Source organism: Genypterus blacodes, unplaced genomic scaffold, assembly GCF_046128005.1.
Source record: "Genypterus blacodes isolate CSIRO-AG114 ecotype Tasmania unplaced genomic scaffold, CSIRO-AGI_Gbla_v1 ptg000041l_1, whole genome shotgun sequence".
NCBI classification, from domain to species: domain Eukaryota; kingdom Metazoa; phylum Chordata; class Actinopteri; order Ophidiiformes; family Ophidiidae; genus Genypterus; species Genypterus blacodes.
Genome location: NW_027466854.1, coordinates 507065 through 532500, shown reverse-complemented (window position 1 = coordinate 532500; position 25436 = coordinate 507065). Strand labels below are relative to the sequence as shown.

Below are 25436 nucleotides of genomic sequence, written 5' to 3'. Positions count from 1 at the left end.
CCAACAACCTGAAGTCAAACCCAACATCAGCCTTCACCTCTTATGTAAAACACTGCTATTGGTCAAACTCAATGCAAATCCCTTATCTCATTTCCTTCTGCAGTCCATCTCTTATAGACTTTGTTACTTGTGTGTTGTTTGTTTTCCTTAATTTAGATTTTATTGAATCCATCATTTCAAAGGATTGGGTCAAAACAGATTTATCAGTTTTTGAACTTAAATGTATTTCTGATGCCTTTTCCCTGCAGCCTTGGTGGAGGTATGTACGTCATGAGTCAGAAGTCATTTACTGGAATGATGCACTGGTTGATCTGACACACATCTCACCTGACAGAACACCTGAGCCGCTTCTCTGTCACCCCTGGCTTTTATTTTGTTTTGACAAGTGATGATTTATGTCTGAAAAGCGAAACATAAAAGTTTGATGTGTTTGGAAACTGTGTACGGGAGTCTCAACACAACCCCGGTGTTCACTGAATCACAACACAAGCCTCGGTGTGCAGGATTGAGCAACCGGGCCACAAACTTTAAAACAGTGTCCATCCTCAGCTGAGACATTATTCCATAAACAGCAGGTCTGCTCCATGTCCCCCTGTGCTGTGGCTCTGATCCTCCTTCTCTCTCCTTCTCTCTCCTTCCCTCTCCTTCCCTCTCCTTCCCTTTTCCTTCCTTTTCCTTCCTTCTCCTTCCCTCTCTTTCCCTCTCCTTCCCTCTCCTCCACAGATCCAGAGTTTCCGTGAGCATCTGAAAGCGGCGGCAGAGAAAGCTCACAGCACAAAGCCAGTTCCCGGTAGAGCCAACGGGGTTCTACTCCTGAGTCAGCCCATCCTCATCGAGGCGTACGTGGGCCTGATGTCTTTCATCGGAAACCAGAACAAGCTGGGCTACTGCATGGCCCGAGGGAACATCGGCTTCTAAGCTCTTCTTTCGTTTGTTTGTCTTTCCTCAGTAATTGTTTGCTTGTTGTTACTCACAGGTGACTGCGTTTGGGATTACGCCTTTAAACTCAGATTCTAGATGCACTTATATTGCAGTTATGCCTGGATAAACTAACTGTGTGATGTGGAAGCTGCCGGGTGACGTCCTCCTCTTATTACCAGTGTGTGGTGTCAGAAATATCCAGGTTTCAACACGGCTCTTCACTGGATGATGGATCCCCTGCTGCTCTCAAGGAGCTTTGTATTTCCTCCTCAGTGATATGGTAATTCAACCCCCCGCCCCAGCAGCTCTTCTGCTAAAAGCTCATTCCCGTGACATTCGGCTCCTTAGAGACTCACCGGAGCGTGGCGGCACATTAGTCAGTTTAGTTTTATTTGCAGTATATTTTTACAGCTCGTTCTGAGGTGTGGAAGGCGTTCCGTCTCTCTGCTTCGCTTACTCTGCTTACCTGTTTGCCTTCTGAGCGTTTCATCAGAAGCATGAATGTAACTTCTGTCTATGCAATGTTTTAAAAGATACTTCTCCCCCCTAGGTAGGAAAGATTTATGAACACTGTGCAAAGAGAAAGACGTAGTGGAAGTCATTTAAAGAATGTCGTTCTGTGGTTTTGACTCATTAAAGTTGTCTGTAGTTTTGTATTTGTTGTTATGTACGTTTGTCTCGACTCAACTGCGGCCTTGCAGGGACTCACAGCAAGTCAACCAGACTCGTGGCTCGTTTTGCTCCTGGAACTGTGGACCCTGAACCGTGTGTAGTTCCTGCTCCGGTGTAGGTTCTGTCTGCTGGTTGAGGAGCTGCTGGGTGGAGCTCAGTGATTGGTCAGACACAAGCTTCCCCCCAGCGCCAACAGGAATGTGAAGCATCAGATGTGAGCTTTCAAACCTTTGAAGAAGATGCTAAACTAACATCAAGAACATCAAGAGCTTCCATGTATCTATGGGGATGAGGAGATCCAAAGAGAAGTGTCCAGCATTTTCCATGGATCCAATAGGAACTCCCTGTTGCTCTCTCACATCAGCTCACTGTTTATGTGATGTTGCTCCATGATAAGAAGCTGAGAGAATGTTGAGGAGAGATGCACATGCAGGGCAGTTTAAAGACAAACGGTACCAAAAAACACAGATCTAACCAAATTCAGACTTTATTCACCCGAAAATCCTCACATTGAATCAAATCAGCTGAAGAGAATCAGATCCTTTGTTGCAAACTTTAGGTCCAGCATGTGACATGTTTGCTAAATGGGTGGTTTTGTTAACTTAATTCTGAACTTTGACCCCTGAGAAACGCCCACACTTACACACACACACACACAATTAGAGCTCTAAAGGAGGAATTCTAGCCCCATAAAGTAAACAAACTTCACCATCGTCCTTGGTAATGAGCTACACACACACACGTGAATACAACCAATTACCGCAGCAGTATTCAGTCTTTCTGTCGCTTTGTCATCAGGAAGCAGGGTCAAGTAGTGAGCGCCGCCGTGCCACATGCAGCTGTGCCTCCAAGAAGGAAAGTATACGGTTAAGTTCAGCACCCTGAGTATCATGTGTCAGCACCCTAGGGTTTTTAAGGGGTTAACATGTTTCCTCCCAGAATGAGGACGTGTCTCTAATCCTGGATCAAGCGCTGCTCTGCCCTGGAGCAAGGCACCTCATCCATATTTCTGCTCCTCAAGTTGTAAAAGATGTTTTAAAAAACAGAATTAACTGCCAGATAAATGAGGATTCATGGAGTTATGGAGCTGAACCGCCCCCCCCTCCCCCTCCCCCTACACACACCTCCCCTCCCACACACACACACACCCATGATAAAATCAGCAGAGTTTCACAATCGAGTTAATGACGCAGAATGTAACACTACATGAAGAATACCCGTTTTCATGATAAAATAGAGTTGTATTTGTTTTGTTTGGTTGCCGTGGAGACCCGGGAGTACCTGTAATCATGTCAGCCCGTAACCACACAGACTGTGCCTGAGCGCTAACAAAAGCATCCAGCCCTGGAATGACAGTAAATGCTTTAGGGATTTCCATGTCACACAACATTTGAAAGAATGAAGGACTCCTTCAAATGTTTGTGTTTTCGCTCACATGTTGCACTTTGCGTGTTGCATCATGTTTGAGTTTAATGCCTTTAATGGCTTCCAATCTTTCTTCTTTTTTTTTTGTTGCATTCTGCAGGCTCTCTTTCCTAACCTTTTATTCCCGTGACAGCTGTGAGCTCCTCTTCACCGGGCTGACGTCTTGACGTTGTGTGAATGTGGGCACAGAGCTGCTGCATGCAGCAGGAGGGAGGGAGGGAGACGGGCGCAGATATTTTCCCTCTCTGTCCTCGGATGATCTTTTGACATTCAAATCCTTCTGTTGGGCCCTCCAGGTGCTGCATCTGTACGACAAACCTGATCTGGTCAGGCGCTGAGCTCAGCACGTATGTACACTCTGTACCCAGGACGGGAGGAGCAGCTGGGGACATAACTCACATCATCCACATACAAACTGATCCTCTGCATTCTGACTGATTGTCAAAGTCTGGTAGCTGAATAGATGTGCAGCAGAACATGCATCTGTTTGAACTGCAGCTTTAGAAATGTTGTAAGTTGACAGGCAAGAAAGATTATTACTGAAACTACACGTGTCTGCTGCTCCCACAGATTGATGTGTTAGACATATTGGGAAGTCACATAGAGGAGGTTTGTTGTGCAACCATCAAGTAGAGTTCAGCCTCCTGCTGTTAAAGCTTAGCTGGGCCCACATCATGATCAGAATGGCCATTTTGTTTTGTTAAGCATAGACTGAATTCTTTGCTGGAGTTTGTTGAAAGGTTTGGTTTGACTTGTTGAGTTTGAAACATTATGATTCCTCAATCATATCTCAGTCTGACTCACGCCTCAGTCAGAGTAATGAGGGAACGTTCCTGTCGTGACTGAGTCAAACAAAAGCAAAGCATTAGTTTGGAAAATGTCTGGTGGAAAAAGAGGTTGATTCATGTGAGGAGGTGTCGTGTTTCACTCATGAATCTCTTCTTCTCCGTCTTGTGGTCTTCCTCAGGTTTTACTGCAGTCCCCGTGTATCTAGGTGTCAGAGAGAGACGCAGATCCACTCCAAGATAAATGACTTTCACTGCACTCTAATGAGCACATTCCACTGTGCAAAGGTAAGTCACAGCCCGCGGCTATGCTCTATGACTTCTGCCTCACTCACATTATTTTCCACCACCGAACATCAAACTGATCAACAGGCAGTAATTAAAGTGCTGTGGACGAAAACTTTCATACCTCTGACAAGTCTGCTGAGTGAAATCTGAAGGAATTCTGTAAACTCTGGAGTGAATTGGCTTCACTCTTTCCAAGTAAACATACTGTAGCTGGTGACTTATTAAGGAATTATCTATTGACTCTATAGAGATATAAGCCTTTAATAGTCTAGTTGCCAGGTAGTGGTTAAAAAAAAGCTTTTATCTTGTGTGCGTCCTCCTCTAGTTGCCTTTTAATCTTCCACACATTCACTACTCACCTTATAGGAAAGAACCAACATTTGTCTAGCAGTTTGTTTACATTTATAACTGCTCGGTTGACTTTTAAGCAGAATTTGTAAAACCAAGAAACCCTTAAACCCCCCTCAAATGGCTTTTGATGAACCTTTATGGCATAAATACATGGTCTAATAGCCTTTTTCTTCATACCTAAACTGTGTCATCTGATTAATTTGGCTTCGGGAAAGAGGAAGAGGTAAATCTGAGGCTTATTGGAAAGACGGTTTTCTTCAAGTGCTTTTGTTGGAGGTCAAGCCATAGCGGAAGTCTGCCCGTCTCTCCAGACACGTCTGAGTAGCTCCTCTGCCTGGCTGTGATGTGAGATGATGCTCCTGTTGCCCTGAAGTGGAATTTGATTGGGAAAGTGAGAAGCTTAAAAAGCGCCCATCAGTGCTCGTGACCCCACATCGCCCCGGGCAACAACCAGAGCTGCCTGGGATGCTTCGGGCGAGTAACATAAGACAAATTCTGCGAGATGCTTTTGCGGCGGCCCTGGTGTGGCACGCAGTCTTCTCATCTCTCTGAAATACCTTCAAAGCCCTCATCGATATGCCAGCTTAGATACCCGGCTTCCTTTCACAGGTCATGGAGCCTCCATGCACCATTTTCACTTTTTGACATCTCTGTTGCCTGTTTGTTTGGTAAACATGCTACACCTGTCAATGGAATGCCGGTTGCTAACGGGGCCAAGTCCAGAAGCATTTATTATATTCCTCCGGTACTTTCCTCTCCTCACCTCTCCACACTTTCCATCTCTTGCCCTTGCAGCAGTGCGTAGAGTAAGTGTGAAGGAGTGAAAGTGTTAAGATGAAGGTGTGTGTACGTGTGTGTGTGTGTGTGTGTGTGCGTGTGCGTGTATTTGATCATGCGTGTACTGCGTGCGGATGTGTTTGCACGTACACAAATGAGGGCTACTGGGTTGTTGTCTGGATCGCTGTCTTGTAATGGAGATAGCGTGTTTTTATTTATCCCTCCCCAGCTGTCACTGTTGTGTCTGGAGCCCTTCACTGAACTCGGGCCTATGGGACACTTGGAAACCTGTCAAGTCCATAAACCCTCCCAACTATGTAGAATGCTTCAGCCCCAACACACCCCGCATTCTTGTTATGGAAAACAAAAGCTATGAGGGACATTTAAGAAATGTTGGACACGTTTATCTGCCTCTGCTACCTATAAATCTGTGAACAGTGAAATTAGAGATGGAGTCATGTGATTGGCTGCTGCTGATCCTCATTTCTAAGTATTAAACTGGCTTTTAATCATATAGAATCACAATAAGGATGTTGGGCGTCTTTCATCTGATCTTAATACAAGCTGACAGGAAGACTAGAATGCAAAACTCTGACGTAAATCAACAACAGAATGGATGAGAAAGGAGCACATTTATATTTTGGTTTCCAGTCTTATGGGACTCATTAAACCATTGATTACTGCTGTGGTCATCCATCTGTCAATCTATTTAGGAAAGAGGCCACCAGCAGGTTCAGGAGGTTGACACCAGGATTCAGTTCATTATTGATGAGATGTTATCATTCTTTCATTTTGCTGTGAGGACAAATTGCTAACTTGACTTATTGTGATCCCTTATTTTATAATTGTGATTCTGATTAATCCATCCACTTAGTAACTAGTATAAATAAGTGATTCTTTCAAAAGCTGCTCATGAAGAACTGTGAGAAATATGCATCTTTATCTCAATAACAACAAATTTTGCAAGATATTCAAATTCATCAACCACACATAGGAATTTAAATGAGATCTCCTCCTGTGCGTACGAACAAATTCACAACATCTCTGGGATTCATCAGTCGTGTTCATCATCATGGCGTGTACGTGTCGGCATCCTGGATGTATTGCCTTCATTTCTGGGATGGTTGAGCTCGCCACATACCGTCCTGCTCCTGCGTCTGCTGGCTGATCTTCCAGTGGTGCAGGATCGTCCAGTGGCACGACACGATGCAGCTCTCATGCATTCAGCCCAGAGACATTTTGTGCTCCTAGTTGGACTTCAAACCACTTCTTCACTTCTGACGTGCCCCCTGTTTGCCCTCTGTGTTCCTGTAATTTAGCTTCTTGGAGTTGATATCTTACACACACACACATACACACACACACACACACACACACACACACACACACACACACACACACACACACACACACACACACACACACACACACACACACACACACACACACACACACACACACACACACACACACACACACACACACACACACACTGTCATGTGCTGCCCTTTCCCCATGCCAATCACCAACTCAATTAAACATTAAGAGGGATTCATCTATAAATTTGCTGGTGCTTGATCAGATGATGCGATTGTACGCAGGTATCATGAGTCGCTTTGTTTGTATGCTGTCAGGTACGATAACATGTTGGAAAGAAAATAACCAGCTAATGATGAATGAGGCCCGTTCTTCCCTCTGCTCTGTGCTTCATCAGCCTTTTCAGAAAGACTTGGACAACAGCAGTGAATGTGTAACAATGTTTCCTAATCTGTGTTCAGCTGAAACCCAGTAGTTCTGTTTGTGTTCAGCTGATGAAGGTCAGGCAGTGAAGATGAGAGTCTATTCATTATGAGCACCAATCATCTGGTCCACGATGAGTCTCATTCTCAGCCGCGTCTTCAGTGTGTACGAGTGTGTATCTGTGTTGCCATGTCCATCAGCATGCCCCTTGTTTTAGGACGCCTCCATTAGAAGGCCGGGCAGCCGCTCAGCAGGGGCGAAACTAAGCGCTGCTGACAGGCTGCTGGACGGGCTGGAGAGGAGGGAGAATGAGCCGAGTCTGCACAGGCACTCAGAGGCATATTAAGAATACCCACGCACACAAAAACACACACACACACACACACACACCACAGCCACCACAGCCATATTCATATTACAATCCTCTCATACACATACGCACCATAACTGGCTGCTATCTGATGCCCATGAAAATGTTTCAGCGCCATACAGCTGAGGAGAGTTTGATTTATGAGATCCAGCTTATGATCTGAACTCACTGGGCATTAACTCAAGTCACACTTAAATGAGTTTAGTTTAGTGATTTAGCGATTAACATTCACCTTCTGACCAACAGGGGGAAACAACAGGCAGCTTCAGCACAGAAACAGGAGGAAGTACAACGTAAAGACACATTAAGCTTTGTTTAGGGAGAAATAATTAATCAATAAAACCTCAAACTATTCTATTTACAAGGATTCCAAACCTGTTCTTACTCAGATATTTGACTGATGACATTTATGACACTCCTGATAGTTAAGAGCTTTTTTTCTCTCTTCAGTTTCCTCCTTTCCTCTCTTTATTGTCCCTCTGTTTTTATGATGGTGGAGCTTTTCTGAACAGGATTCAGAAAATGTATGATCTCATTTTTTGATCATCCTCTGGTTTGGTTATGACATGTTCAGGGACTTTTTAAGACACTTTTGTCTTTGTCTGCCTAAACCCAATACCAAAAAAATCTCAGAAAAAGAGAAAGATGCCAAACCACAGTCTCAATCTAACATATGACACATGAGCCATAAGTCAAAACAGCGGTATTATCCTTTAAGAATGTTAATCACACTGGTCTGGGCAGTGGCCATTTCTGCCTCAAGGGCCTGTTTCCTCAGCAAGTGGAGGAGTTTATGAGGGAGGTTAAGATGTCAGTCTGAACTCCTTTCACTGTCCCCCAGCCTGACCTCCGGCGCGGGAGGGAAGAATGTGATGGCTTGACGCTAAGCGAGTGCCCTGGCCTTCCCTCCTGTCTGACCCCCCGTCCCCCCCCCCTCCGCCCCACACACCCCCGGGGGGCTTCTGTGTCGGCCACCGTGTCCCCAGCAACCTCTTCGCAGTTTTGCAAATATGTGCTTGATATGGCCGGCATGTCGTACGCAGATGTCCCGGTGGCGGGAGATAAATTTGAGAGCAAGGAGATGTCAGGCTGGCGACAGCTGTAGGCTACAATTTCACCAGATGTCCGCCATTGCTAACCTTCAGCAGACATGAGCTGGCCGCCCCCTGGACGTACTTTACATGCACAGTAAATATTTTCTCAACGCGAAGCTTATAAGAGGCGCAAAGCAGAATGCGGTTGTCACGGCTCACATGGCCAGTTGCCTTCAGAAGCATGACTTACAAGATCTTGAAGCACATACTGATGAGACGCAGGCCTGAAAGAGAATCACAGCTGGAGCAGAGAGTAGTGACAGATGGAAAATAGAGATATTCTCTCTGAACACACACCGATACTCCCAGATACTCTTACTGGATCTAAAAGGCCGCCGAAAAAGGATCTTTAAAAGTGCAGAGGTTTGCTTCTAAGCCTGCCCCTGCCTGCTGGTGGCGCTGTGAGGCCTGTGTGTTGGTCAGACTGTGCTGATGGGTTGACTGTGTGTGTGTGTGTGTGTGTGTGTGTGTGTGTGTGTGTGTGTGTGTGTGTGTGTGTGGACAGAGTTTACATTCCATTGCGGCACAGTATGACACGAGGCAGAAGGTGCTGCACACACAAATATGGCACTTCCTGCTGCGCCTCTTTGGATGGTGTCCAGATTGTGGCACAGAGACATTTGGACACGGGCCTCCTCCTCATCCTCGTCCTCGTCCTCACAGAGACAATCATGCAATCCCTCCTGATGGGACCGAGCCCTGGATGACTCTGGTTACATCTGCATGCTTCCTGCCATTGCTGAAATCTATTCAACGCCTTTTCAGATTGTTTTGATAAGAGGGCTAGTGTGGTGTTTTGAAAGGCCTCAGATGGTGAAAGAGTCGCTTTTGTGTGTGTGTGTGTGTGTGTGCTTGTGCGTGAGTGTGTATGAGTGTGCCAGTGTGTGTGTGAGATGACTCCTTGTGACTAATTGTGGGGAGGAGGTGTGCGATGATGCCTGCTTGTGTGTTTGTGTGTGTGTGTGTGTGTGTGCGCGTGTGCGTGTGCGCGTGTGTGTGTGTATATCTGGAATTCTGTGGCGGTTGCCTTGACAGAATCACCTTACAATAAGTTTGGCACTTGAACACGTCTGACCGAGTTTACCCCATGGTTGATCTCTTTCCCATCCTCTGCGTCCACCTGAGGGTGTTGGAGAAGGTGTGTGCGTGTGTGTGTGTGTGTGTGTGTGTGTGTGTGTGGCAGCTGCGCACATTAACTTGGCTGTGTCAGGAAAGGTGGGGCTGAAAAGCAGCAATTTAGATTACAATGGAAAAGCTGACTGATGACATATTCATCACATTTTCCAGCGTTCCACAGCTTTTCTTTCAAACAGGAGCAGAGGATTAATGGATCCTAAAAGTCAACAATGCATATCAGCCAGCAGCACACACAACTTTCATTTAAACCCCAGACTCCCATCAGCGGGGCGTGTTTGTGTGAGCAGTGAAAGTTTAGAATGATTCATCATCGGAGCGATCATGTATGTTCTTCACAGGCTCTGGCTGGGTTCCATCAGAGTGGCTTGGATCTTTAGGGATCATTTACCTGAGCTGCATATGAGCTTCTGTCAAGATTACAGATAGTTGGTTTGTGCGTCTTGTGCAGTGCTGAGGTGAGGGGGGGGCTGAGGACCCACAGGCCCCTGGGGCTCAGCAAACCTGTCCTGCAACCTTACACACATTTTGTTTTTCAGACCTGCTTGTTCAATACTGATGTGCTTTGTGTTACGGGAATAATGAAGGCGATTGGAAGCCAGCCAGTGACAGAGTGGCAGATTTATATAGGCTTTATGTTTGCTGAGGCGGTAGAATCAGTCACCCCAGGATTTCACAAGCTTTCTGCTGATTTTTGTGATTGAAACAACAAATTCAGTAATTTCCTGAATTTTGCAATTGTTTCTCTATTAATCACAGCTTTTACTTTTTATATTTATTTCCACAAGCGTTAAACAGATCTACATGACACACAAACACAAACAACATGCACACAGCGACACGTCATCGACATTCTAATCATCATAATCATCTAAAGTGAGCGGATTGAATCATTCCGGTGATCCAGCCTGATAATCATCTTATACAACAGGGAGGAAACCCCCAGACTGACACTTGTGTGTGTGGCCCTGTTGCTTTAAGAGAGGAGTGCAGCCTTCACACCCAGCAGCTCTCCACTTCACTCCCCTGGTATGTAATATCACAAGAAAGAAACAAAGACTAACTAAACGTTAACGTCTGTTCTTTCCCACTCCTTTGCCTTGAACATGTTTCAGTTTCGTTGTTTGCTTTTTATGTTTCTGTTACTGTTACTGTTAAATGGAATGGAACTAAACCACATCAGGATGTAGTGTAGTGTAGTGTTGTGTAGGTGCTGTGTGCAGACCTGATGAGCAAACATGACACTCTGACACTCTGACACTCTGACGCTCAGTGATCAATGTGTTTCTCTGCTTCCTCACACACAGATTATATAATATTTTGTGATCGTGTGCGGTTATATAAAAGATTATGTGGTGATTATGAGGTTAATAGAAAATTATGCAGCAACATTTTGTATTGAATTGGCATTGAATTCCACAATCTGTGAACTGTGAACCTGGAGGGACTGATCATCAGGTGCGCACACACACACGAAAGGGAAATGTATGATATGCAGCAGCAGTAACACAATTTGTGTTTCCTTAGCCTAACTGAACATCTTAATGAGATATACTATTATTATTAGCAAAACAGAAACTATTGTCCCAGGTATTCCTCTGTTTCCACGGTGATAGAAACAGCATGAGGAATGAAACCTGTTGTTATTGTTGCATGTATGTGTGATTTATTTGTTTGTTTCAGGGTTTAATCTTAACAATTTACCTTTGAACATCCCACTGTTTGAATTTCAGGAGTAGAAAAACACAAGCTTCAGTTTTATAACTTCTGTTCATGTCGTTCATTTGACATAACTCTGGTTTCTTTGAAAAGTACAATCAGATGTGACTCAGTTCAAAGGTCAGAATATTAAACCACTACATCAATGTTTCTGTACAGTGAGATAACTGATCCTGATGACATCACCGGGGTTACTGGAGACATCTCAGGGTTCATGATGGTGATGAAGGCTAAAGTTTGAAAACTAAAGCTTCCCCCAGTCTTTGGAGAGGTTGAATTGTATGAGAGTTAATTCTGTTTTGCAGCCCTGTGCTGTCTTATGGATCATATTAAGTTAAAGTTATGAAGGAAACTGATACACATGAATGAAAACAACATTCTGTTTAACACAACAATCGTGATTTCTGCGGTTTTAGTTCTGGCAAAATTCTACTCTAGTTGCAGTTTTGTCCCTCAGTACCTGAAGGGGTTAATGACTATTTGAAGGTGGCTCAACTTTATGTGATCGCTGAACCAGGTGTCCCCCAAGGTCTGCCAAGTGACTCACACTCCACTTCTGTGACGTGAAGCAAAAGGTTGATATGGACGCCGTCAATACTAAATGTCACCTATGAACTTTTGAGGTGCAGACTGATCCTCCTGGGTCAGCATCACCTACTTACAGACGCTCAAACGCTTCCTCAGCGCTCAGTTCATTTGGCAGCAGGTAGAGAGAGATCATTGCAAGCAGCAGTACGGCCTCACACAGTTCTGCCTCCGTATCTAAACTCCCAAACGGATGCATACGTATAATCACAACCCTCTGGCTGACACTGACCGCTGTGTGACGTTATCCTGCTGGAACCTGCTCTACCTGACACTGCAAACAATCCCTCCAGACCCACTCCTGCTGCCCCTGGGTCAGCTTTCATATGTGGTCATTGCAATGTCAATTCTCTAAGCCTATCAATTAGCATTCTAGCGCTGCGGCTGACGTCGCCGCTCGTACATGCAAAGTGTGTCAAAAAGACAAATAAGAATGAAAGCCTAATAAAAGCAAGGTCACGTGGTGGAGGTCGAGGGCTGAGACTTTTTATTGAGCGTGACTCATGATAGGAATGTCACAGTGAAATCAGCACCAATAAACGCCAGCCTTTCCCTTTATGCTCAAACCCACACCGTGAATTCTGCCGGAGCAGGTGAGGGAAGTGAGACGGGGCTCGTGTGGATACAGGACTTATGTTTGTCATTGTTCTGGGATCCAAAGTGGAATTTTAGCAATATTGTTGTGTGTCCTGTCACAGATTTTGGGCCAAATGGTTTAGTGTGAACCTGACACACACAGCAGGCTGACCTCCTCCTGTTTTCTGACGGCTTCGGTGTGTTACAGTACTGGACGCACTATATCCATCCACTCATCAGAGACTGAAAGAAATGCTTCTGAAATATCCACTTTCATTCAAGCATCCCAGCACATTGACAGCGTGTTTTATTTTTAAAGCATATCCAGTGACAAAGGACACTTCAACCTCTTGCTTAGATTACATGTGGACGAGTGTAAGCTCATGGATGGAGGATAATGTGTCTGAGCGGCCTCTAGGCATCATTATATTCTACACATACATGCTTTTTAATAGGTTGAGGGGCAGACCAATCACACATGTCAAGCTGTTGCCAGGATACCGGCGGTGTGGTTGCTAAACACCGGTCCACAACTTTTACATCATGGACTATATTTCTGAAAGTTAGAATATGAAAGATTGTGTTACCTCACAGAAGTGCTGAAGCAGAGCCCAGGGCCACCTGCTCGCTCTGAGCTCCATATCATCACCTCTGCTCCCAACAACACACAACCTCCTCATTCTGAGCCCCTCAGGATGATCACGTCTGATTAGAGTCTAATCCTAACAACACATCCCTTCATTAGGCCTCATCATGGCCGAGGAGCACACTGAACAGAGAGACTGTTTGAGTTCAACCGTAAAGTGTATTGAGCTTCATAAGAATCATAATAATGAGGAAATCAATTCTGCTAAAGTAATTGCAAAAATAATCTCAATTTGAATGACATTTCTTGAATTTTTGGCTTTTTTTTTCTTGAGATTCTATCATTAAAACTTAACTTTTAACTTAACTTAACTTTTCTGTGTTTTATTAGTTTATACAGATTTGTATTCTCTCAGTCAGTCAGTTTGATTGATGTATTGATTGGCTTCTGCTCCTTCATCGCTGCTCATTGCTCTTTGTGTGATTATGTTAAATTTATTTTGCTGAGTGCTTGTTCTTTAAATGCTCTGTGTGAAAAGAACCAAGAGATAACTTTTGATTTGGCGCTATACAAATAAAGCTGAGTTGAATTGAATTGAATTGAATTGAATTGTTGTAGAAGACAATGTGCAAGGTCCTCTGAGGTCCTCTACCTCTTCCTCTTCCTCCTCCTCTGAAAGTCATTTTAATCAGGTCATGGTTCATTGCCGTTTGTATCAAAAAGTCCCCTTTTTTGTTTCGCTTCATTTTGTTACGGTGAATGTAAAATCGGACTGAAGCAACACGGTGCTGTGAGTGCTGACTGACTGATCAGAAGGTGGCCGAGGCAGGTTTAGTGTTGGATTAACTGTGATTGATGCTTTGCGGTTCACTGGATGTCTGCGTCTCAGATCTGAGCCTGAGAGCTGCAGAGCTTTGGTTGTGTTTACCAGAAGTGCTCTGCTCTGATGAGATTCTGTGGCCTTGGGAAGCAAAACAAAGCGATCCGGTCGTGCTCGTTTGAACCGCAGCAGGTTTTAATCCACAGTTTTATCTTTCTGTTTCGTCTGCAGTGTCTCGTGCCCCGCTGCTTCTCCAAATTTAGACAACTGTACACTGTAAAAAAAATAAGTCTGTGAACAGTAAACATAAATATATAGAAATAATAAATAGTAAAAAAAAAAGGTTTATTTAATGAACAGAGCAAAAGTTTTAAATTTAAAGTAAAAAATATGCAGCAGTACAGATTGTTAACTGTATTTTTCACAGTTAAACTCAGTAACCTATCTTGTGTGGAGGTGAGCAGTGAGAGTGAGGCTGTGTGTGTGTTTGTTTGTGTGTGTGTGTGTGTGTGTGTGTGTGTGTGTGTGTGTGTGTGTGTGTGTGTGTGTGCGCGTGTGTGAATGTGTGTGTGTGTGTGTGTGTGTGGGTCATTTCTCACCTCCTCTCCTTTTTCACTGCATGTCCACTGAATCAAAGCAACGAGCCTGTAAATCAATCACACTTCAGACTGGGAGATTCTCTCCGTCTGAATCTCTACATTTACTGTACATGTGACAGGATTGGACCTTTTAACAGTGTAGGCAGGTTGTTTGAGTTTGAGTTGCTTGTTAATACACATTCGCCCTTTTAAATGCCAAAACTGAGTGCAGCATGCGTGAACATTTATGACAATTGATTAAATGTAAATGTGAAGTACATTTCCTGTGTTTATTCCGTTTGATGTAATTGCCTTTGCCCCACCACAGTAATTATATGAGTGCATAAATATCCAACAAACAAATCTGGTTCCCACTGAAAGCTTGTTATACTGGATGGATTCATCAAATCTGGCAGGTTGCCTTTTTGTTGCCGCTGGCAGGATGGATTTTCCCATGGTGACACAAACTGATCTCAGGCGTAAAAGTCACTGTGACAAAAGACACACAGGGAGCTGAATCATACCGTGGGAAAGGATCCATAATTGTCTCAGAGTCTCAATATCGAACAAATAATGGTTTGGAGATTAGAAATACCGGTTTTACAGGTTTCCATGGGAACACTTCTGCTAGTTTACTGCTGTTAAACTGAAGTGGTGTTATGGAAGGACAGGGCCGACTGAAGAGGGTGGAAAGGTTTCACGGGCTAAAATGATTTGTTCACCTTAAAGAAAAACATCCTTCATGTACGTAACCTTATTTATTTGTCATTTTATTGTTTGATTTTTTTTGCGTGATGACATTGATGGATTTATTTCTGACTCATCAAATCGTTCTACTCCTTCCATTTCACGATCTGTTGAGCTTCAAGCCACAGATTGTCGTTAAACAGGCGGTTTCACTACAGGGATGATATGAACAATACGCTGTTGCTGGGCAGTTTAGTGCGTCGGCTGTAAATTATCACCTCTCAGACGCTGCACCGGACACTGGGAGTTTTGACTCATCTGGATTTCCCCGACATTAGTCACCAACTGGAATATACACACACATGCAAGTATGTCTGCATAACCCCCTCACGGAGCCGTCTGATTGGCCGAGCGTGGTGTGTGTGACTGCCACTCATAATACATCTCCCCATAGCACCGCCAACGTCGGAGCTACTTCATCAGCTGCTGCACCAACTGCTCTTTGGCATCCCATAAGTAAACTCTGGACATTAATAGGCTTTTTGAATGAGGCCGCACAATGCGTTGAGGAAGAAGAGCACACAGACAGTGCATGGAGGAGACGTTGGGGTGTAGAGTGACACTGACGAGCCCTGTTTGCTGTGTCCGGCTTTGCCCGCTGATACAATTAGAGATTAAAGGCCGCTTAGCACTGTGATCAAGCTGCTCTGCTCTCTAATCAGAGCCTGGTGAGAATAATAAGCACATCAGAGATATGTGCACTCCTGCTGATGACAGTGACGGAGATGACACTGACGTAACTGCTAACTCATAAACACACACATATATCTGAAATGAAGTAATAGGTGTTTGGTGACCAGCTCCCAACGCCCGGAGCCTAAGAGCAATCAATGACGTAGTGGTTTCATGTGTCTGTGTAAATCTCAGATTTAATGACATATGGAGGTCAGTTTGTCCTTGTTGTGTTGAGAGGTGGACACGGTCAAAGCCACACAGTGCATATAAAAGGTTTATTAGAGAGAAATCTTCATATTGATGCAACATAATAATCACCTTGGGGTTTTACAAGTGTGTGTTGTTGTGATGGACTTTGTTTCAGTGAGGAGGCTCGTTAACAAAGCTTGTTAACAACCTTTAGTACTGACAGAAGTGAGATACTTCAGACTGTTACACTAAGATCAGGCGTCAGGACATTTGTTGGTCAGAGGATGAGTATGATGGCCTGGAGGAGGAGTTTCTGTCTATAAAACACTTCAAACTTAAAGATTATTGGGATTTGTTCAGCACGATATCTGAGAAGGCAACGGATCTTGGTCTTGATTTTGTGGAAATTGGGTCACGAAAGAGTTCATTTGATTTTGAGGGAAATCTAGAACGGGACACTCGCTTTTTCTTTAATAGAACAAGATATACATATTTATTTATTTAAAAAAAAAACGAAGACACAGATCTTAATGAAAGAATTCCAGCGTGTGTGTGTGTGTGTGTGTGTGTGTGTGTGTGTGTCTGATTGAGTGTCAGCAGGTGCAGTTCAGCCCAGATCCAGGGCCCGGGCTCATATTCATGAGGGTCACCGTACATCACGTACATCAGTAAATAAGACATGAAACATTTGGTACCTTAGATGATGATGATGATTCAACAGTTACAGATATACATCCAGCAGCAGATGGTGTCTGATAAACCATTTGCAAATCAATTTCAAATGAAATAACCGCAATCAGAGGGCTGTTGATGGAGTATTCTTATATCATATCTCTGTGGGGAATTCCTGTGTGATAACTTAAATATAATAACAATAATTATGATAACGATCCTGTCTCTTTTTGTCAGTCCACTCCAGGTGATGTGACTGCAGTCCAGGTTTGATTGAGCTTGGTGGAGGGGTGGGGCTCGTGTGGGGAGACACACACACAACACTCAGCTGCCAATCTGATTCAGTGGCAGAACCTGGAATTTAAAGAAATGAAAATTCCTCTTATTATTATAGCTGTTTCTTTCCTTTTCGCCTTGTTTATTATTAGAAGATTAATTTTGTCTACCTTGTTCAGCCTTGGTGGAGGTATTTGCCCTAAATTAAAAGTATTCCACTTAGTAAATCTGCTCTCTTTATCCATGATGACCCAAAAGAACAGAATCAAAGCCGTATTTCTTTGTTTTTGTATAAATTTAGATATTCGAGGAGAAACAATTTGAATAACTGACCTGAGTGTTATAATTCCAGAATGAAACCTTGTCTGATATCGAACTCTCTCCTTTTGTTAATCAAACCAACAGCTGGGTGAGCAGACTCTTATGTCACCGGGCTGTCATATGTCCGGTTGATGTATTAGTGCGGTCTTTCATAGGTGCATTACATGCGGTTAAAGGGAAGAGAGGCTATATGTCTTTATTAAAAGTACAAGAGAGCAGCTTAGAGGTTTGTGTTCCCTGGATACACCACATCTATTTATTATCATTCCCCCCTCGGTGACCCCACCTTTTATTTTAGCATGCTGATTCATCTGCTGCTCATTTCTAAAAACCACACAAGACATCTCGGTTTACAATTTCATGCTGCTTGGGCCAGAGGGAGAGTCTGATATTGAATGGGAGTTATGTAGCCGGATGTAGCATGATATCTGTTAAAAATAAGAGAAGTTGATGTAAGTACTGTTCTACCTCAATGCTCCTCTCTTGTGCTGAAGATACTAATTTACTTTTCCTTTCTCTTCTTTTCTTTCATTTTGATGGAGTCGCCACCACATTGAGTCAAATGGAGTCTCCACCTCTTTCACTTCCTTCAATCAAGTCGCGTTTTTGTCAAGGAACTTAGCGGACAAATCTGTGGGGAAACATAGGGCACAGATATTCAGCAGGTATTCGGACACCTCTTTGAGTTTCAGTGATGCAACAGGGCGCACACGTCCTCCAGACCACAGGGGAATCTGGGTAGAAATGTCAGAACAGGGCAGAGAAACACATGGAGGAGTGTAGGGTTGAGCTTTTCAGGATAGTGGCGAGCCGTGTGTGTGTGTGGGCGACTGTGTGTGTGTGTGTGTGTGTGTGTGTTTGTGGGGTTGGAGGGTCAAATGTAGTTGCTTGATATCTATATCCTAGCAACTGAGGGTGAGTGATATTCTGTACAACTGTAGCTGTGGATTGGTCCGAGCGCTGGCTCAAGCTCCTCCTATTTGTGGGGTAGCCTAAGAAAAAATACCTAAATTCAAACATCTCTCTATCTTTCTCCACTCTGCACTGTACCCTCCAGCACTTTAATCCTGACCTCTTGATTTATTCTATTGATCATTTCATCCAGTGTATCTGCTCCAGTAGCTCATGCACGGTCACTGACACATGTGTGTGTGATCTGCTGCTACTTCTGAAGATTTCAGGACAGTGAAGCTTGGCATGACAACATGAATTCACCATACACAGCTGTGCAGTACTGCCCAGAATTTTCCATACATCGGTGAGTACCATACACGCTGTACAGGCTGTAGTAGTGTGTGTGTGTGTGTGTGTGTGTGTGTGTGATGTCATGTGATTTTCCACTTGAACCAGGCTCTGTCATTGTACAGTATAATGTCTTGTATTGGACACTGAAGTGGCTGGTAATGTCCTTGTCCATAGTCGGACCCAGACTGATCAATCCGAAGGTCCAAAGTGACCCAGGAACAGTTGCGTCTGCCCGGATCCTCAGCTGCTGCTCTGCCCTGATATTTATAAGTGTGGCATACTTAAGGCAACAATGCATGTGTAGAAAGACATCGGTGCTGAAGGGGCACACACACTTCATGACACACTCTGACTTTAGGGTTCATGTCTTACACCTTGGTTATTTAATATTTATGCCATTGATATTGAATGAATGGGTTGGCACAAACATCTATCTATCTATCTATCTATCTATCTATCTATCTATCTATCTATCTATCTATCTATCTATCTATCTATCTATTTATCTATATCTATCTATCTATCTATCTATCTATCTATCTATCTATCTATCTATCTATCTATCTATCTATCTATATCTATCTATCTATCTATCTATCTATCTATCTATTTATCTATATCTATCTATCTATCTATCTATCTATCTATCTATCTATCTATCTATCTATCTATCTATTTATCTATCTATCTATCTATCTATCTATCTATCTATCTATCTATCTATCTATCTATCTATCTATCTATCTATCTATCTATCTATCTATCTCTCTCTCTCTATCTCTCTCTCTCTCTCTCTCTCTCTATTTATCGATAGATAAATAGATAGATAAACACAAATGATTGAAACATTCTTGCCCAGCTTCTATGAAACTGTGTGTGAAATTGTAAAGCGGTAATGCAGAAACAAAAACTGCACTAACTCTGCTGAGCTCCGACTCTTCGGCCTCTTCACTCATACATACGTACCTGAACTCATCTTTCTCTGGTTTAAACAATAATATAAAGATATATGTAGATCACAGCCGTCTCCATAGCTGAATGAACTTTGCTGTGCGGTCATAATGTTTATATGACAAAGTAGAGTTTGGTCACAATAATATAATATATTTATCTAACTTTGTCTTGACATTCGGGAGCCACAGGCAGCTCCCCTCTGTAATGCACTGGAGTAAAGGATGTGTGCTTTATAATCATAATAATAATGATAATAATAGTAGTAATGATAATAACAGTATTACCACTAATTCTGTATTATTGTTGCACAGCCGGACGTGCTGGTTATGATTTCTTTTCAGCAATTACCAGTTGTAATATTTCTTGTAGAGCATGTTGTCATGCATGATGCCATGTCTTCATTATTACAGAGAACACGGCGTTCACATGCTGCACAATAATGCTGTTTGAACACCGTATGAACTTTGTGTCTCGCTTAATGTCCGTACGCTTTGACTGAGGACATTTCACTGTTTCAGCCTAGAATAATTCATTTATTATATCACTGCTTTAGGTTTGTGGGCTTTTAAACGCAAACCTGATGCCAATTATATTTAAATATATGTTAAGCAAGGATGGTTAAATTTGAAGGATTGTTTTTTTAATTTTGTAACAAAGTACAAATTACAATCTGCTTATTCTTTCCTCCTATTTTACCTTATTTTCGTTCCAAACCATAAAGGAATGCGCGAGTGTGTGTGTGTGTGCGCGCGTGTGCATCCTTTTGCCCCAGAGGATTTGACTTCAGACTGTTTCACTTCTATAAGGGTGAGAGGAGGAGAAACTTTGGGGCTTTCTATTGTTTAGCAGTCATGTCCCTCTTCCAGCAGGGGCTGACAGATGAGGGGGAGAGGGTCTTAGGGCTTTGAACAAGTGATTAATAAAGACACTGGAGAAGGCCCCCGATCGGCTGGGCTGTTTGTTTTGATTGCATTTTCATCGGTCGGTGTGCCCAACCTGCCAAGAGACAATGGCCGTCCCTGTTTAGTGCTGACCTCTGCCCTAGTCTCGTCTGGAGGCGCTGCACCGTCTTTAAGTGGATGCTGAACAGCCTTCGCCTCAGGCTAACTGAAAAACTCTCTGAGTAACCTGACACCCAGGAGCAGACACACGGAGCTAAACTCATCTGTCTGACCACGGATTCACTATCAAACACTGGGGTTTGATCTATAAAATACAATTACTAAGATATAGTGGTTAAATTCCTTAAACACGGAACAAAAGCCTGGGTGTGCATGATGGTGGCATATAAGGGAATTTCTATTTTTACTGTTACTATTGCATATATATATATATATATATATATATATATATGTATATATATGAGTATTTGACAAATCCATGACTTCTATGTTCAGATTTGCTTGTTCTGTATTTTTGATGCCGTTCAAAAAGACGTGAGAGTTGCCGACAGCTTTAAAATAACTCCAGCACCTCGTAAACACGGAGATGTGTACTAACTCAGCAGGACATCAACTTCAGATTACTGACATACACTGTTGTTTAGACACTATATTTGTTTGTTTTTTCACCTTTATTTCTCCAGGCAGGTCATTAGGAACAGATTCTTATTCACAATGGCAGCCTGTCGAACAACAAAAGCTGTTTAATATAAATCACACACACACACACACACACACACACTCACACATATATATATACAGTATATGGTAACAGAACCTGTTGTTGTAAATGCATAAAGCAATGGCGTAAGTCTTCTCGACATGTTGATGAGATGATGACAGCTTAACCTGCCCTGCTAATTAGAATTCACCTTTTAGAATCAAACATCAAACAGAAGGAAGGTTGACAGATGGACCACACCTTCCTTCTCCCTCCTAAATCCACAATAAAACCACACCTGCACAAACTGATTCCTACTTCTTATTAACTCTGACTCTGTTGTTGTTCTCTTGGAGTCATGTTGGCGGGAATAAATCAGTTCTAATTAAATTGAATTGAAAAGAAAACCCCACTAACCAACAGGATTATTGGAAAAAGTGTGGTAAATGTGTGAAGTAGAGCCGTTGTGTTGTGTTATGTTGTGTTGTTCATGTCTGGATCCTTTTGTCTGCCTGGGTTCTGTCATAGCGGGCCAACAATGTGCCTGACAGAAAGAAGCTGGCCTTTAGTCCAGCAGCCATCAGTCACACTTCATTAGCTACACCTGTGCCTGTCCTGATTATGTGCTGAGAAAAGGCTCTGTTATTCCACTTAAGGTAAATATATCTGAGTTAAGGGGAGGAGGAGGGAATCCTGACCCAGAAACACTGAATTAGCTACCGGTAACTAGCAAACAGGCAATAACCAAAGCTAAGTTAGTTCATCGTAAAACAAACAACAACAAAAATAGTCAGTTAGCTCATCGCATAATAGAAAAACTCTTTGTATTCACTTAATTTATTGCATGAAAATACTTTGTCGGTACATATTGTTGTGTATTTAGCAGCATGACTGCAGCTTGTTAACTTTGATTTACTCCCAGTGCATTAAAATGTCTAAATGAACCCTTATGAGCACAGGTGTAACTAAATAACATTAATAACAGCTCCATTCCACTCAGGAGCACCAGGTTCGCCCTGTGCGGTGGCTCAGAGGCCTTATATGCTGATATTCAATCACAAATGCAGGCAGAACGCAGATACAAATGATGCTTTTAATGCAAGATGCCAATGCAAGTCCCAACATTGGATGTCAAACCCCAAACCTTGCTCCTCATGTGTTTCTGTTGCATTGGTTGAATGATTTGCTCCATTAGATATGCCTGTATTTGTAAGCTGGGTGTTAATATCATTCACCACACAGTGTAGGGGAATTCCAAAGCCTTAAATAGTGCCAGCTTCAGATTATGGCCCCCTCATCTCCGCCACCCATCCCCCCCCAAGCCCGTCCAGCTGTACGCATACCAAAAGTTGCAGCAGTGCTATCATATAGACTGCGGGGGGAATTCCGCCTGTCTCAGACAGCAGCGTGCGCCACTTCAGCGGGAACAATGGCAGGCTGAGCTCTGAAGCAGGTGTAATGTTTCAGGGGAGCAGGTCAAAGTGCCTCTGTCTGAATGGTGCATAATCACCATTATGTGTAGTACAAATATTCAGCATTATGCAGGCTGACTTCTTCACAATGGAACTGCTCCTCATGAATGGCTGCCAGCAGGGCTCCTCCTCTGCCTTTCCTCCGCTGGCTGGGTGGCCACATCTCAACCCTGCACATCAACATTTACTGTGAATATTTGCCAACACTGCAACTACAAACTGCCTATTAAAGTAGTTGTGCCTTTTTCAAAAACGCCTCAGCCTTTCTCATTGAAAATATGAGCGATAACATGAAGAGCGTTGTGGTTGATTCTGTCTCCTGCAGACTCAGGGACCCTTCTTCCTGTTTGTCCTGGAGAGAGAGCCCCTTCCTCACCGCCATGTCCCAGAATCAGTCGGCACAGACAACTGACTTCTTCAACCAAGATGTATTCAACCAACTGTTTGATATGCTGGACCAGTAAGTGATTACACCAAGAAAACACAACACTGTTTTCAAACTTTACCATTTTGCAAACTCCTTAGAATGATCAAATCCCCCTTGGTTTTCTTTCAGATCTGCCATTCACTCAGTCCAGCCTATTGAGTTCAACTTCTCTGACAGTCCCACAGACGGTCCTGCAGGAAACACCATTCAGATCAGCATGGACTGCATAACCATGCACAGGCCCGATGAGATGCTCTCTGTAAGTACATGGCTTTGGACAGCTGCAACTTTTTTTTACTATTAGTTTCCACTAACAAGCGGAGTTGACTGTGATGGGTTTATGCCGACAAGTTCATCTAGTTTCATTTGCAATATTCCCTACATATATTAGTGTTAATCTAACATTGTAATCTATAAATATAAACTCTGCAGTGTCCATTTTCCTTTTTCGGCAACTTTTCTGGCTCTGGCAAACTACAATAAGTAAATATTTAAATAATATACCCTAGATTGAACAACATACACATACAGTACATATTTGAAATTTTAGAGCATTTTTTAATTTGCTTCATTAGGGCTACTTTATGAATTTGAATATCTGACATCATTGTCATTCATAACAGATGGGACTTCCAGTGGTAAATCCCATAAACTGTTCACACAGCAAACACATACAGCTGGCCATCTTCATGTTTACAATGGAATTTCCCCAAGACACATTTGAAAATGTGGTGCAGGCTATCTTATCAGCCACAGAATCAGGCCGGTTGATCTGTTTCTGTCTGCGATGTGGCTGTAAGGAGATGATATTATCTCCCTTAGCCTCAGTCAGTCGTGCTTGACCTGGGTGGCCCCTCTGAGACAGGTCGCTCTCACAGTCTGTTGATAGTAAAACGTGTATGTAGACAATCGCGTGCCGGACAATGTGCTTCAAGTAGTGAAAAATGAGTTTCCTGTTTTCTGCTTTTTCAGTTGAAGTGTGTGTGGCGGTGGCTGGCCTCGTGTTTGTGTCAGCTCATTAGACATAGCACATTTATTTTTAGCATTAAATGTGTCTAAATGTGCCTCTGTTGGACTTGTAGTGCAGACATACCTCGTCATTCCTGCTACTGAAGGATGGTGTGCATGCTCCCCTCCCTGTGGAGGAATGCTGTTGTCCAGCCAGAGTGGAAAAAATAGCAAATAAAATTGAGTATAAGGAGTTGAGTAATGCTACCCTGTGCATCCCCCCAGGGGGGCTGTGCTCTGTTGAACTGGTGATTAATGTCCCTACCCCCGCCACCCACTTCCCGCCCCATCAAAGAGGGCGTGGCGCGGTGATTGGCATGCCAGCGAGTCGGACAGCATCCATGTGGGGCTGAGAGCTTACTGCCATGGCCGCCTGCCAATCACCAAGCCCTGATCATTATTACCACGGGAAATGTTGAAATGGTGAAAAGCTGTGGTGGGCAAAGCGACTCTCCTGCTGCCCCACCCCCTCCACCAATGTGGAGGTGTGCCTCTTTCATGACTCATTAGAATGCAATTCAATGTTTAGTGCCCCGGGGGACTTATTTGTATTGTGTAGGGTTTATGTATAATCTGAAATTCCCTTTACTTCTGGATTTTTTTCTGTAGCTGCAGGGCAACAATTGCAGGCAGCACCTGCCTCTCCTACAGAGGTCCCTGCTCTCATCTATCAGTATGTGTCTTCTCTATGCAAAGGTCGGAGGTAACAACAAGGGGGAAGGAGGAGAGCAAGGGAAGGGTAGAATAACATGAAGGAATGTAGCTGGAATAGTGGCAAGAGAAACGCTATATCCCACCCCAAACAGCTGATTTTACACCAAGATAAAGCTCTGATCAGCTGTGCGTGGAAGACACAGTGATGAGCAGTGAGACAGGACTTCTTTTCAGGGTCTAAACAACGTCCCAGCAAAGGAACTCAATCAATCGACGCATGGGTTTTCTGAGATCTAATTGCATGTTTGTGTTTAGGAGCCTTGCATCTTCCTCCTCTGTGTGTTTGAGCGCTGAGCACCAAGTGCAGTTCCTGTGTAACTTAACTGATCTTCTACTTTTTACTTGGAACAGCGAAATCTGTAGAACAGTGGGTGTCAAATGTTGAGCAATAGTCTCCGTGGTGATTGTGTCACTATGGGATGTTTCTGACTGCAGTTTTCATAATGAGTCATTTCCTCGCTGACACACTACTCAGCGTTACATAGGTAATGTAACTCTGAGCTGTGAATGGTTGATTGCAGTTCAGGCAAATCATTTGTTTGAAGTCATCAACTAGTTTAACAAGTGTGTTTCATTCAGAATCATTACCAGCTAAGTTAAATATAAAGTAAAGGGATTTTTCTTCAGGTTCTTAAACCAGGTCTGATTCAAAATACACACATACCAATTAAATGCACATTTAAATTAAAATGAACAATACCATGGAACAAAAA

The 25436-nt window shown here is 43.3% G+C and overlaps 1 protein-coding gene and 1 long non-coding RNA gene across 5 annotated transcripts in view; both read left to right on the top strand.

Annotated features, from left to right (window-relative positions):
- The window catches only part of tprg1 (tumor protein p63 regulated 1), an 11992-nt gene extending 10415 nt beyond the window's left edge, over positions 1-1577 (top strand). For all 3 annotated transcript variants that reach the window (XM_076148641.1, XM_076148639.1, XM_076148640.1), the window contains one exon: positions 724-1577. In XM_076148641.1, coding sequence (XP_076004756.1) covers positions 724-918 — 195 coding nt within the window. In that variant the 3' untranslated portion in view covers positions 919-1577. The remainder of the gene's footprint in view (positions 1-723) is intronic.
- An 8921-nt stretch (positions 1578-10498) lies between these two features.
- LOC142999209 (uncharacterized) lies at positions 10499-23254 on the top strand. Of its 2 annotated transcripts, none has more exons than XR_012963297.1 (3): positions 10499-10586; positions 22900-23034; positions 23131-23254. It is a non-coding gene; the product is annotated as an uncharacterized LOC142999209 (long non-coding RNA). The 2 variants fall into 2 exon arrangements; XR_012963298.1 differs by lacking the exon at positions 10499-10586 and adding an exon at positions 18359-18559.
- The last annotated feature ends 2182 nt before the right edge of the window (positions 23255-25436 follow it).